The 15,083-nt window shown below is 47.4% G+C and overlaps 1 protein-coding gene across 8 annotated transcripts in view; it reads left to right on the forward strand.

The window, feature by feature from the left end:
• Positions 1-15,083, forward strand: part of Ttc41 (tetratricopeptide repeat domain 41) — a 64,004-nt gene that overhangs the window by 16,205 nt on the left and 32,716 nt on the right. For all 8 annotated transcript variants that reach the window (XM_087557819.1, XM_087557822.1, XM_087557817.1 and 5 more), the window contains 5 exon segments: positions 641-821; positions 5,076-5,290; positions 11,213-11,373; positions 12,264-12,699; positions 14,373-14,612. In XM_087557819.1, the coding sequence (XP_087413945.1) occupies positions 641-821; positions 5,076-5,290; positions 11,213-11,373; positions 12,264-12,699; positions 14,373-14,612 (1,233 nt within the window).

The following is a 15,083-nucleotide window of genomic DNA, read 5'->3' on the forward strand; positions in this document are numbered from 1 at the left end:
TTGTATGTATGTATATATATGTATACATATGTATACATATGTGTATATATATATAGTCTAATTTTGTTTTTATCGCTGTTTCTCTGAGGTCCCAAGAGTTGGACTCCATGTACAAATAGCACAAGAAGGGGTTAGGGATTTAGCTCAGCGGTAGAGCGCTTGCCTAGCGAGCGCAAGGCTCTGGGTTCAGTCCCCACCTCCGAAAAAAAAGAAAAAAAAGAAAAGAAAAAAGAAACAAATAGCACAAGGAAGATTAGATGGTCAGTCTGAGGTAGTAGGTCGCAACCCCTGGATGGTCTCAACCTGCAGATTGCATACCCGATCTTTACATTACGATTCATAACAGTAGCACAATGACAGTTATGAAGTAGCAACAGAATAACTTTATGGCTGGGGGGCTCAGCACAGCATGAGGAACTATACTGAAGGGTCGCAGCATTAGGAAGGTTGAGAACTACTGGTCTACGGTTTGCTTTCAGTATTATTTACAGTAGGCTGTAAACTCTGGGACAACCATAGAGAGAAGGCAGTGTGCACACAGAGGGGTGGGGTCTTTCCTGGACATTTAGAAGAATCACACAGAGCTGAACATAACGGAGCAACAAATCTAATACCTTCCTTATCTCTTTCCACTGTTCAGACTACAAACACAGTTTCGAGAATCTGTATCACGAAGAGTTTGTGGAGAACTGCAAGCAAGTTTTTGTTATTTCCAAGGAGTCAAACAGAACCTTTGAAATGCTGGAAAGATTTGCTATAAAAGATCTTGAACTTAACTCTGACAGTACTGTGGCAGGTGCGGGGCTAGACTCCATTCTCAGGTAAGAGGTTCCCAAATCCTAATTTGTTTTACGGGGCCGAAGCAAAGCGACCCAACTTTAATAAATACGAGCCTTCAAACTCAGAACGCCTGTCTTCCCTTTCCCCGTAACCTTCTGTATGGCCCTGTAAGGGAAGCCACACCCAGACACCTGGGCAGCAGGTTTCCTAACCAAGTCAGCACCACTAGACATGCTTGTGTGGAAGGAGGAAAGCTTATGGAGCTGCCCCTGCACAGAGAGCCACATCAGCTAACCCTGGCTGAGAAAAGGAGAGTTAGCCTTCCAGTTTGTTATCGAGCACCGAGTGGTGAGCCCTCAGATCATATACAGACAGACAGCATGGACTCAGCCCGCTAAACTTACATATTCATGCGTGTACTTATATATGATAATGACTATAAAAGAAAGGGGCTACAAATTGAGGGAGGGGCATGGGAAGAGAGGGAGGGTGAAAGTATGTAATTATATTTTAAAGTGTTGCAAGAATGTAAGTAAAAAATTAGGCTACGGAAAGAAACAAAGGAAAAACGACGTCGAAAGGCTTGCTTCGGTTGGCGACCAGTCACTCTGCTTTCTTGAAGCTTTTCTGTATCCCGTACAGTCTCTTCTAGTGCTCTCAAGGTTAAAAGCCTCTGATGCCTCCTACATCAAAATTTGCTTGACTAATTTCTGAGCATTGTGGGGCGACTATAACAAAGGAAACCCAGGAACTTGAATACGCTTGGATAGTATTATGTCCTGTACTCAGAGCTTCTACATATATCGTTATAAATTATATTAACCAAGCACTTATTAAAATAGAGACCATGTCATATTTGGGTTAACAAGGAATCAAGTTATCCTACACCTTGCACGAGCTCCTTTTAGGTGTATCTGGCGTGCTGCCCAGCACAGCCAACCGCCACCCATCTTTCCACCGTGGAGAGCATAGGGCTTTGTGTACTGCGCACAGGCACTGATGACGTCAGTGCCCCTCCATGTCTCATTTCTAAATAGGGGAAGGCATCTCACAATGCTTTGTTCAGTCTCCTTCTCTGGCTCCTGCTGGAGATCTGATTTGTTTTGTAAGAATTTGGTGATTTGAAACAAAGCCACAGCAGCTGGGATGGTACAGGGTGGCCTTTGCCGTTACGGCTTAATACCCCCATCACAGGCCGCTCGGAGTGACCAGTGTGCCTTCTGGCAATATTCGCTCATCTACCTCAGCATGACACTCAGCCACTGCCTTTAAGACTATAGGAGACACGTATGGGTTATAGTTAAAGAAGTTAGGCTTGGATAGGCAAATCCACAGAAGCACAGAGTTAGGGGGCATCGGCTGAGAGATGAGAGTGGGGACGGGACAGAGAGGAGGGTGACTTTTAAAGGGACGGAGGTTTTATTTTGGATAGCGGCCACGCTCTGAAGTTTGATAGCAGTGATGTTTATACAACCTTGTATGATGGAAACCAGCCAGTTGGGACGTTTAAAACTAAGGGGTTTTTGCTTTGCAGATTGTTTCTCATTTTGTTTATTATATTTGAATAGTTCATCATTCAAACGAATTTTGTTGTAGTTGAAGGATTCAAATCAGACAATAAAAACACGATGATTAGATAGTCTTTTTTTTTGACTGTATGAAAACGTTCAGGGCTCTGTTTGCTCTACTGCCTGGAACAGTGCTCTGTACTGTATGTTCCTGAATACCGAGTGCAAGTCAACAGAAGAATGTTCTCTGTTCCAAGCTGCACAGCATCGGCCCAATGCCAACCTTTTTTTTATTTTACTTATCTCTTTCTGACTCTCTCAATTAGGTCCCTCTGTGTGGCCCTCCTACTACGTCATAGTCTGGGCTGGCCTTAAACTTCTGGCCTTTTGCCTGCCTCTGCCTCCTGACTACTGAAGTTACAAGCATGTGCCACCACACCAGGTCCTATACCAACCCCTTATCAGTGGGATTTTGTGTTTGAGGGGATGCAGGGATGCATTGATCCCTGGTTATACAGGTGCACCTCTCATACGTGTATTTCTCCTCTTGATTTGCCCTGCTTGGTGCACAGAGCTGCAGTGAACGAAAGAGCTAAAAGCTCTGCCTCTGTGGCTTTTGGTCTGGATACAAGGGCTGAGCGGCATGTGTGAAGTACGCCCCGTGTCTTCAAGGGCCAATGGGGCGCTATGGAGCCTAGGAAAGGGGCCGGCTGATAGGGTGAGGGAAAGCCCTGCTGACAAGGCAATGTTTGGGTAACTAACAGAAGTAAGTAAGGCAGCCAGCTATGCAAACATGGCATGAAGAACATTCCAGAGAGAAGTAATTGTAAATACAGAAGCCCTGAGGCTAGAGAAGTGGAAAGGTGGCAGGCAGCTGCAGGGAGAGTAGTGTGGGATGAGGTCACCTGGCCTCCTGGGTCATCTAGATGACATTTCTCAGCAAGCTGATGGCAGGGGTAGGGCTCAAAGTTAAATCCCACGTTGGGAAGTTCTCGGCGAAGGAACTTAAGTAACAGAGCATTGATTCCCAATTCATATGAATGAAGATTGAATTCTTGTGAAATAACTACTTTTTAATGGCTCAGCTTGGGTGGGTGGGAGGTGTTCACTTCAAGGAGTTTTCTAGCCCAACCCTTTTGCACTGCTGAATCTGAATTCAGGCTCACGTGTTTCATTTCATTCAGTCAGTCATGTATCCATTTGACAGTTTATTGTCAGATGCTGTGCTAGTCAAGAGTAAAATAATTCTGGAGACTTTACTGCCAGTGGAAAATCATTACACACACACACACACAAACACACATGTGCACATACATGCATACAAACACACATATGTGCACACACATACAAACACACATATGTGCACACACACATACAAACACACATATGTGCACACACGCACGCACACATATGCACAGCCCCCCCCACACTTTGTATGATTGGTGCTAGGGGTTGCATCTAAGGCCTCACATATGATAGACAAGCGCTCTCCCACTAAACTTGGCCCACCGGAATTTTTCTTTTCTTGAAACAAGGTCTCGCTAAGTTAGCTAGGAGGACCTTAAACTTGTCATCCTCCTGCCTCAGCATCCCAAGCAGCAAAGGTTACACGTCTGCACCACTACACATAGCTGATAGTACCAATCTATCACGATCACCAGTGTGAAGTGATGGTGTAAGCCTTTGAACCCAGCACGGGGAAGGCTGAAGGAGGAGGATCAGGAAATCAAGATCATTCTTGGCTACTTAGAAGTCTGAGGCCAGGGGTTGGGGATTTAGCTCAGTGGTAGAGCGCTTGCCTAGCAAGCGCAAGGCCTTGGGTTCAGTCCCCAGCTCCGAAAAAAAAAGAAAAAAGAAAAAAAAAAAAGTCTGAGGCCAGCTTGAGTCACATGAAGCCCTATCTCAAAAGTAAAATAACTTGAAGTCACGAGGTCTCTATCATGATTCTCACAGGACCGAGGTGCCTCTGCGTACACAGAAACTTTCACTAAAAAGTTAAAGCATCTTAGACCACTCACTCCTCCTGACACGTCATCTGGGTGGTGGTGACCTTTAATCCCAGCAGTCAGGAGGCAGAGGCAGGTGGATTTCTGAGTTCAAAGACACAGGGTGAGTTCCAGGACAGCCAGAGCTAAACACTAAACAGAGAAACCCTGTCCACAAGGGCGAAAAAAACCCGTGGAAAAGCACCAAGACAAGCTCTTGCCAGAACACAGACGCTGTTTTATGTAGAGCTACACACTGGCAAAGGCTCAGCGGTTGCCACTAAAGGGGGCAGGTTGGCGGGAACTCCAGCTCTGTGGGTTTCAGGATTGAGGGGTGTGCTTGGTGTCTGGGAGCTCTTGTTCTTCCTTCCCTCCCAGTGCGATTCATAAGTCAGCAAGGACAGCTGCTGGTGGTAAAATGTGCAGAGGTGGGCTGGCAGGATGGAGGACTGGGTTATCTCCCTTGGCCTGGAGCCTTTGCTCATGTTTGAAGTTCGTGTCAGACAACCTAGCCAGAGGAGCCTTCCCAAGTTACTAAGTCTCTACTCCCTGCTCTCATGTCTTACAAAACCACAGCTCCAAGGAGGGATGACTTCTCTACAAAGCCAACTGAAGCCTATTAACTTAGGCCAGAGCAGCACACCTCTTAGAGGGATACTACCCAGGAAATGTTCTCTCTCTCTCTCTCTCTCTCTCTCTCTCTCTCTCTCTCTCTCTCTCTCTCTCTCTCTCTCTCTGTCTCTGTCTCTCTCTCTCCCCCCTATAAACATTTGAGCTTACCTCATACCTTTCTATTTTTCAGAATCAATTCCCTTCCGACTTGTAAGTCCATTTTGCTCTTGTGTGGGGAGCGCGGCTGCGGAAAGTCCACTCTGATCGCCAACTGGGTGGATGATTTCAAAAGCAGACACCCAGGAGTGCTGATGGTCCCGTACTTTGTGGGCAGTACGTGTGAGAGCTGTGACATCATGTCCGTGATGCACTACTTCATCATGGAGCTTCAGCACAGGGCCAACGGTACCTGAGCCAGCCTCACGGGCAGGAAGTGAACAGGAGCCCCCTGCTAGCCCTTCTGAACTCCGCTTCTACTGTATATAAACACCAACACGACTGCTTCAAACACCTTAGGTCACTTGTCCAACTACAGCCAGAAAGTTCCTGACACCAGAAAACAACTGGTTTTGATAAAAAGCATGAATTTTTTTTTTTTTTTTTTGGTTCTTTTCTTTTTCCCGGAGCTGGGGACCGAACCCAGGGCCTTGCGCTTCCTAGGCAAGCGCTCTGCCGCTGAGCCAAATCCCCAGCCCTGCATGAATCTTAATATAAAAAATTTTTTTGTTTTGTTTTGTTTTTTAGATTTATTTATTTTATGCATATGAGTACACTGTAGCTGTCCTCAGACACACCAGAAGAGGGCACCAGATCTCGTTACAGATGGTTGTGAGCCACCATGTGGTTGCTGGGAATTGAACTCAGGGCCTCTGGAAGAGCAGTCAGTGCTCTTCACCGCTGAGCCACCTCTCCAGCCCTAAAAAAATTTTTTTAAAAGATGTGTTTTTTCCCATAAAAGTAAAATAATGACTCAAAGGATAATTAGCATAATTCTTAAAGCATCAGCTGAATTAGAAATGAGTTGTTGTTGCTCTTGTCCTGGGCCTGGCATTCTCTTGTTTTCATCTAAATCTTCTATGGCCTCACCCATATGTCCTGCTTATCCCTTCCTAGAGCCTCCTCCTCCTCCTTCTTCTTCCCAGGTAATAGTCTACTAGGAATTTTTTTTTTTGGTTCTTTTTTTTGGAGCTGGGACTGAACCCAGGGCCTTGCGCTTCCTAGGCAAGCGCTCTCCACTGAGCTAAATCCCCAACCCCTACTAGGAATTTCTTAATGACTACCAAGCACCATTCCTCCCTATGGTCAACCTGGAGGAAATAGATTCTTTCTACCCAGAGGCAAGTTATTTTCATTGCTACTTCATACCTGTCATTTTAAATTTTTTAAAATAATTTTAATTAATATTTTATTTAACATTTAATTAATTTATTTAATGTTTGAGTACTCCGCTGCATATACATCCACCTGCCTGAAGAAGGCATCAGATTTCCCTATAGATGGTTGTGAGCCACCATGTGGTTGCTGGGATTTAAACTCAGGACCTCTGGAAGGGCAGCCAGTGCTCTTAACCGCTGAACCATCTCTCCAGCCCCATACCTGTCATTTTGCTACTGTTATGAATCTTAATATAAATGTCTGCTATGCACGATATCTGATATGTAACCCCTGCAAAAGGATCATTTGATTCCAAAAGGGTTACGCCCCACAGGTTGAGAACTGCTGGGCTAGAGGCAGGGGGAGAGTGGGAAAAACACACCCAGCCCTCCAAAGCTGGGGCCTGGATTCCCACTGCCATCTCTTGGTAAGAAGGTGGCCACATAAGGTATCAGGCAGGTTTGGAAGGGATGGTGTTGGGAAGTAGCCTTCTCTGCTACACTCTTTGGGGACATCTTTCTGGGTGTCTTTTGGGGGACATCTCCTAACCGTATAGAAATCAGAAACACATTCTAGGCAAAGGGAAAAGCCAAAGGAACACTATAGTTCCTGATCAGGACACACAGTGGGATGAGCTGGAAATGAAGAGAGGGCCAGTGTGGTTAGACAAGGATGGGTAGATGGCGGAATCTATCGGACAGAACAGGGAGTGGACAGGGCTGCTATGTATGGGAGGAGCTCTGGGGGACAGAGTACCAGTTGTGGAGTCTGCTGACTGCAGCGAGAGGCCAGGGTAGAGTTTGGAGCACAGGAGTGACATGACTAGATTCCAAATCAACCTGACATGTGGGGAAGGGACACAGGGGAGCGAGCTTGCAGATGGAGAGGGACACTTACTGTTGGCTAGTGAAATGGTCCGAGCAAGACGATCGACATGTTGGTGGAGGGCAATAGCAGTGGAGAAGGGCCGTGTTCAGTTGGGAAATTTGCAGAAGAATTGGAGGTAGGTTGCAGGTAATGGGGGAACGATGGGTAACTCCCATCCCTGGGCTTTAGGAATCTAAATGAAGGCGAGGGTTGTTGACTGAGACAGGCAGCACTGGTGGGGCAGCAGGCAGGTTGGAGGAAGTCAGGAGTTCTACTTCGGATGTGTGATGTTTAAGATGCAAGATGTGTTGCGCAGGCAATGGTGGCAGTCACGGGGTGTGTGCACTGTGCTTCATGCTGTCCTGGGAGCCTGAGAACCTGCACCAATACTTACTGGTCACCTGTGTTTGATTTCCGACCTCAGGAGAAGGCACTGAGGTGCATATATACCACAGCAGGCTCTCCCAGCATCCCTCAGTCTCTACCTGGCATACCTTGCCTCTAACCCTGAACTTTCTAGCGGAGGCTGGGCTGCTCTTCCTCCAGAAGCTCTTCCCTGTAAAATCCTGACATTGTGGTCTCTCTCTCTCCTTCTCTCTCTCTTTCTCTTATCTGTGCTCACGCTTGCTTGCTTGGGTAAGTTTTAACTCTCCGTGGCTTGATCCTATCTGTTTTGTTTGTTTGTTTGTTGTTTTGAGACCTATTCTCTTGTAGTTCTGGGCAGCCTCAATCTTTCTGTGAGTCAAGGACGGCCTTGACTGCCCGTCTCTACTTCCCAAGTGCTGGGATCACAGCCTGCCGTACCCAGCTATGGTTTTCTATTTATAAAATGTGGATTTAACCCGTAAAGTACCTTTGGGCATTTAAGAGATTGACTAGGGTAGAGTAAAAAAGACAAAGGCAGTCAGTGCGGGTCCGGACATCCAGAAAGCACTGACAAACTTTAGCATTGCTGTGCTCCTGCTGCACACATGGGCATTCGCATGCATCTGACTGACTGACTGACTGACTGACTGACTGACTGACTGCCGGTGATGGTCCACCTCTTCTAATCTACCTGCATGTGCTTCTAGGTCCCCATAAGACTGAGGTGCCTCACAGTGACTTTGGATACGTTCATACAGTTCACATGCTGCAGGGCCGGGTGTTTGAGTCTCTTTCTGTCCTCCTGGTGGCTTTCTGTGAACAGGCAGGGGAGAATGCGGATGGCTGGGGTTCTCTTGGGTTGCACCCCCTGCGTCCGTAAAGCAGGCCAAAGGAGCAGAAGCAGGTGTGACTGTCCCCATCATCCTCCTAGTCCTATTCTGGCTCGTTCCCCAAGGTGTTCACTTGGGCTAGGCAGCTGGTGATGTAAGCTCAGCCGAACACACCCAATTATGATTTTATTCCCCAAGCGAGTTGTTATTTTAAAGGGGTTCAGAGCGCTCCTAATAAAAACAAGCTGTTGTCTTTCAAACAAGTAGCCTTTTAGCCTGTCAGCAGTGAGATGGAGCCAGGAAAGCCAATAAATCACGGGCGCCACTGAACGGGCGAGCACCAATCCTCATCCACGGTGGAGGATCAGGAAAAGAAGCTTTGGGCTTGGCCCGCAGTTCCAGCTCTTCTTTTGACTAGCTGGGTGATCTTGATCAGTTTACTCAAGCTCTTTAATGCCGCCCCTCCCCCCACCTGTAAAACATACTCCCTAAGGCCATTGGAAAGATAAAGCTGTCAAGAGTTGACGGCGGGACCTGCTGGTACTGGCTGCTACTGTTTTTTGGCTGCTGTTGTTATTTACTTTGGGGATTAGCATTCCGAGTTGGAGGGAAAAACAAAACCAGCCAGCGCACTAGTAAGGGAAACAAGACTCTCCCACTCTGGTTCACCACCAAGCAGAAGGAAGGCTGCAGTAAAAGAGTCTGCCTTGTAGCTGTTGCAGCCTAATTAGGTCCAAATGGTGCGGGACATTTTCAGCCCCCACCACCGCGCGCAGCTGGCTTCCGGGATGAGGTGGAAGTGGGTGCAGGAGGCAGAGCCGCCGCTGAGAGAGTGCAGCTGCGCAGTGCAGATTCAGCTAACTGCGGCCCATTTTTCTGTGGCCGACCTCTGTTCTCTGCATCTGCAAGCATTTCTCCGTGAGGTGCGAGTAGCAGGGGCCCTTCCGCTCTTTGACACCAAATACCACACGCGACATATCCCTTCCAGGACAAAGCGTTATGTTGGAGAACTGCCACTGTCGGACTCTCCTGACTTCTGAGACATGCTTTGTAGAGTCAAGTTTTCTTTTGATGCAGTTCTCTCCTCTCCACGGTTCCCTAGAACTGGATGGCACTCCTACAAGGCGAGTTCTCCAGACTGTAGGCTCCCTGAGCACCAGGCATCCGGTTAAGGGCTTCTTCAGCTCCTGTTCCAGGCCTTGACCAGCCTTGGCACCCTGACATCCAGACTGCCAGGGCCACCATTGGCACTACTGGTAGAGTAGAGAGTCTAAACCCTGGCTTCTGTTGACTCTGAAGCTCTTTGTCCTCAATACTAAGCTATGTAGCCTTCTAGAGGCAAAAAAAAAGGAAAAAAAAAAAAAAAAAAAAAAAAGAGGAACCTCTCTCAGCCTTTTGGAAGATTTCCTTCTTGGTCCTCACCCAACATTGGCTCACAAGAGAACCTACCTTTGAGTTGGTGATGTGAAATGGGCAGAAAGCCTCAGAAGGACCTGCCAGGCCTTGTGTCCTGGGCCAAAATCACTTCCTAGCCTGACTTTTGTCCTTGGCTCCATGTATTTGGTTTCTCTGGAGTAGACCCATCACCTCAGGTCCCTTCCCTCCATTTTCTCTGGTGGTGAAATACTTGTCATTCATGGGCCACCCCTCTGTAAGACTGTAAGACTGACTGACAGCCTGTGTAGCCCCAGCCCTCGTGAGTGTGTGTGTGTGTGTGTGTGTGTGTGTGTGTGTGTGTGTGTTGCTTCATGTGGATAGCTCCCTCTGAGTACTGTGAGCTTACCCTGTGTGGTCTCCCAGTACTGTGTGTTTTAATGCTTGTCTTCCCCCGAAAGCCCTGTAAGTTCAGAGAGTATGCCTATTTTATTGGTTATTGATAAACCCGGTGACTGGAACAGGCATAGAGGATTTCCAATAAATCTTGTGTTGAATGACGCTCTCTACCTACATGACCACACACAAGAGCATGCACACACAGAGAGAGCTATGTCTGCCTTTTGGTGAGTCATTAAGTGGGGGATTTAAACATTTGAGATGTTAACATTTAAGTCAGACAGCAGGCCTTTAATGGAGATGGATTGGCTCTTATCAAACAAAGGGAGATCTTTAGGATCATTTTCCAGTACCATCATGTTATCATTTTCTTGAGCATCATCTTAAGGAAAAATAGCTATGCTCACTAGACTGTCTTTTGCTTGGTGCTTTTCTTCTTTGTGATGATTTTGCATAAAACTCTCATAGCCTGGGCTGGAGGGATGGCCCAGTGATGAGAGCCCGAGCTGCTCTTCCAGAGGTCCTGAGTTCAGTTTCCAGCAACCACGTGGTGGCTCACAACCACCTGGGATCTGATGCCCTCTTCTGGTGTGCAGGCACACATGCAGATAGAGCACTCATACAATCAATCAATTAATCAATCAATCTTAAAAAAAAAACAAAAACCAAAAACAACCCTCCATAGTCTTTGGACTGCTGGGGATGTGGAGACAGGAGAATCCCGGGAGCTCACTGGTCAGTTTGTGTAGCAGCATTTGTGAGTTCCAGATTCAGAGAGACCCTGCCTCAAAGACTTAGGTGGGGAGGAGAATTGAGACGACCAGACATTTACCCCGCCCCTCTCCCACACATGTGTGTACACATACGAAGCCTGCACAAATACCACACATAGCATTTTTATACGAAATCCTGAAAATGTATCGGAGACATCTGGTGACAGATACCATCACTACTTTGGCCTGCGTGTCTTGAGGAAGCCAGCCCAGCATGTGCCTGTGTCAGCCACACAGCTGGAGTGGCTGGCACTCGTTCCCCAACCTCTCTGCCTCCCCAGCCATCAGCACACATGAGCAACGATGGGAAGGTTCCCACCTAACCTGAAACTTCTGTATCGTAGGTCCCCAGCTTGAAATGGATTTCCTCAATGAAGACTCGAATGTCTTGGTCTTTTCGCTTCTCATAGAAGTGTTCATGGCCGCTATCAGCCTAAAGCCGTGCATCCTTGTATTAGATGGGATCGAAGAGCTGGTCGGTATTTATGGGATTTCAGGTCAGAAGGTAACATCTTTTAAAAATAACATTTACTTTTTAAAAAGGAAGAGTCCATTATTTAGGGCATGTATAATACATTTCTACTGTGTTGTGTTTCTAGGTATGTCTGTCATTGATTTTAACTATGGCTTTATGCTTTATTAGACAAATACTTACGTGCCATTCACAATGGGCTTGGCTCCATGTTAGGAGCTTTAAACGTATCAACATGTTCTTTTTGGCCCAGAATCAAAGGTCTAGAATGCACACAGCCATTCAAGAAGAGACTACTCATCATCCTTGCTTGGACAGAGGGCAGAGAAAGGTTAGGCTATCTAGGTGTTATCTGAGATCCAAAGATAATTAAAAGGTAGGATCAGAACCCAGACAAAGAGGGCCAGTGGGATGGCTCAGTGGTAAGGGTGCTTACTGCCATGGCTGACAACCCAAGTCCAGTGCCCAGGATCCACATCGTAGGAAAGAACCCATTCCCAAAGTTATCCCATGACACCTGCCTGCACACACATATGTGCACACAAAATACATAAATGGAAACATCATAAAAATTTGTAAATGATCAAGAAAATATCATATTAGGTATACCGTGACAGTTTTGCTGCAAAAAGTAACAATTCCTTAGTATATAATGCAAGGCCTTCTTATTTTATTAAGTGGTCCAAATTGCCTTTTACTAGATTTTTTCCCCTGATTATTACTGTAGGTTATTCTTCAGAAGGGAGAGTCCGGGTTTGTACTATTAAGATTCATAACAGATGAGTCAGTCAAATGTGGTTCATTCTGTGTGATTTTTTTTTAAACTACCCTATTCAAGTTACCCTCTCTGTACTCGCATACAATTGCTCATGGACTCTAAAAGAAAATTTAAGGTCTTTGAAGTTTTCCAATGTCTCCGATAGGCGAAAGATTTCTCCTGGCTGCCGCGCTCGCTCCCTCCTCACTGTAAATTCATTCTGAGCAGCGTCTCCTCCAGTCTGTCCTGCAAGTCGCTGTGTGCCCGCCCTGACGTGAAGACCGTGGAGCTCAACAGCCTGGGGGACGAGGACACAAAGTTCAGCATCTTCAGGCAGCACCTTTCAGCTCCCGACCAAGAACGCTTTGGGCAGAGCAAGCCCATTTTGCGGAAGAAACCAAACCTGAACCCTCTGAAGCTCACGCTCATCGCCAGCGAGCTGCAGGAGTGCAGAATCTACCGCAACGAGTTCCAGTGTCTGAGGGAGTACTTGGAGGTTGCCTCTGTGCAGGAGCTCTGGGAGCTGATCCTGAAGCGCTGGGTTGAAGATTATAGTTGGCCTTTGAAGCACAAAGAGACGACCGTAGACAACGTGATTTCAGGTGCGTGGTAGCTGATCCCAGACGGACCTCAGTCCTTCAAGCTTCTCCTCTTCTATGGCTCCATTGGAGAGGGTTGTTCTCGTTTCTCGGTTGTTTTGTCTCTGCTGCCCCCTGCTGGTGCAGTCCCTCACCAAGGAGAACGGTATTCCCTGGCTTTGTTTTGCTTCTGAGACAGGGTCTATCTGCGTTGTTCTGGCTAGAACTTGCTGTGTAGACCAGGCTGGACTCAAATTCACACAACTCCACCTGCTTTTTGCCTCTCAAGTGCTGGGACTGAAAGTGTGTACCACACACCCAGCTCTCCTGGCATCTCGATTCCTGACTTCCCCTTTGACTCTCTCCTAGACCTTTCTCAGTTCTGTCACAGCTCTTTTCTTCCAAGCTGGGGTCAAAAACAAACAAGCAACACGTTGGCTCCTCTTGAGAGTCTCTCATTTGTGGTGAACAATTTATTCTACAATTTGTTGATGGTAGTCAACAAGCAGGCTTTTGAAGGCTTTTCTTCTCTCTAGCCACTGCCTGTGCGGTAGGCCTCTGATGTCTGCTTTCAGGACATGGAACCTAGAGTAGAATGCAGTTGGAGAGGAAGGTACAGGACTCATTGATTACTATTGTACGACATTGTCCCACACAGTTTTCCCCTCTACAGTTTGCAATTCCATTAAGAAAGTGGACTTTGATTTTACTGTATCATCCCCCACCTCCACAGAGGAGGAAGTGAGATCCCCTAGAAGAGTCACAAAGCCTATCTGATCGGTTCTATGCAACTCCATCCCCAGGACTGCGCAGTATACTCCTTCCCACAGCAGCAGCAGCTTCCCCAACATTGGCCCGTAGTACTGATGGGTCTAGGGAGTTCCAAAGCCACAGGTCTAGGAAAAAGTTTGGTAGAGTTCACTCGGGTTCAAGGGAAGCTTCCTCACCTTGGTTTCAGATCTGCCTTCTTTTTTTTTTTTTTTAAAGATTTATTTATTTATTATATATAAGTACACTGTAGCTGTCTTCAGATACACCAGAAGAGGGCATCGGATCTCTTTACAGATGGTTGTGAGCCACCATGTGGTTGCTGGGAATTGAACTCATGACCTCTGAAAGAGCAGTCGGGTGCTCTTAACCGCTGAGCCATCTCTCCAGCCCCAGATCTGCCTTCAATTGGAGGCTGTAGGTAGTGTGGGTCCCCTCAATTCAGGAGAGGCAGCGGACCACGGTGCCTGGTGTCCGTGATCGGAAGGCTCTCTATAGTTGGCAGATCTTAAAGCCAGTGAGAGGACAGAAGCGTAAGGGTCCTTAGATGGTGTCTGTGAGCGTGACACTTCTCCAGGAGAAGCTCCTGTCCTAGCAAACACCACCGCACAGATTGCTTAGTGTGCTGATCAGGAAGCCTGATTGTTTGTCCCTGGTATTAGTTAGGACACTGCCAATGGTGGGTGACACCAGGGTTCTGAAGGCAGAATGGGTTCAAATCCCCTCTCGGCACTTTCTTCTGGGTGACTTTGGGTAAGTTATGCAGCCGGGCTGCACTCTCTCCTTTGTAAGACTGGGGCCAATACAGCACTTTCTTGGTTGGAGGAGAGAGAGGATGCTAACTGGCATGGTGGACTCCCTACTTCCACTGACTGGCTGTCTCGCCTTCTGTTCCCCGCTCCCCCCCCACCCCCACCGTGGCCGCACAGGACTGAGTGGCTGGGTGGTGGACGTGCTGTGTTTGCTCTGCATCTCCCACTGCGGGCTGGCTGAGGACGAACTGCTCCAGATTTTGGACATGATGGGCTACAGGGACCACCACAAAGTGACGGCGGTGCACTGGGCAGCCTTCCGCAACGCCACCAAAAACTGGATCCAGGAGAAGCCCAATGGCCTCCTCTACTTCCAGCACCAGTCCCTACGGAATGCGGTGGAGCACAAGATGCTGGGTGAGGAGCTGATTCTGTGAAAATGCCTGAGGGCTCAAGGAGAGTCACAGCTACAGGGTTTCTCTAGCGGAAATAAGCAAACGTGCAGGACAACCGTTGCCCAAGTTAAAGGAGACCTGGCTTCAATGGCTGAGTACTCCAGGGGTTATTCCTTCAACGGAGTAGACTCAAGTTTGACTTAGCTCCTTCCAGAAAGTTACCACAGCAGCAGTAGCTGCTGCTTCTGCTCTTCCTTCTCTTCCTTCTCTTGTTTGGTTCTGTTTTATTTTTTTTTCCCCCTGAGTTCTGGAACTCACTCTATAGACCAGACTGGCCTTAAACTCAGAGATCCGCCTGCCTCTGCCCCGCAAGGGCTGGGATCAGAGAGTGTAAGCCGCCGCCACCACCTAGCTCGCCATGGCATCTTCTAAAATGATTTCTTTTTAATTAGAAGCGATTAGTTTGCGATCGTACAGAACTGGTAAATTCCTA

This window comes from Rattus norvegicus, chromosome 7 (assembly GCF_021556685.1).
Source record: "Rattus norvegicus strain SHRSP/BbbUtx chromosome 7, alternate assembly SHRSP_T2T, whole genome shotgun sequence".
Classification (NCBI taxonomy): Eukaryota; Metazoa; Chordata; class Mammalia; order Rodentia; family Muridae; genus Rattus; species Rattus norvegicus.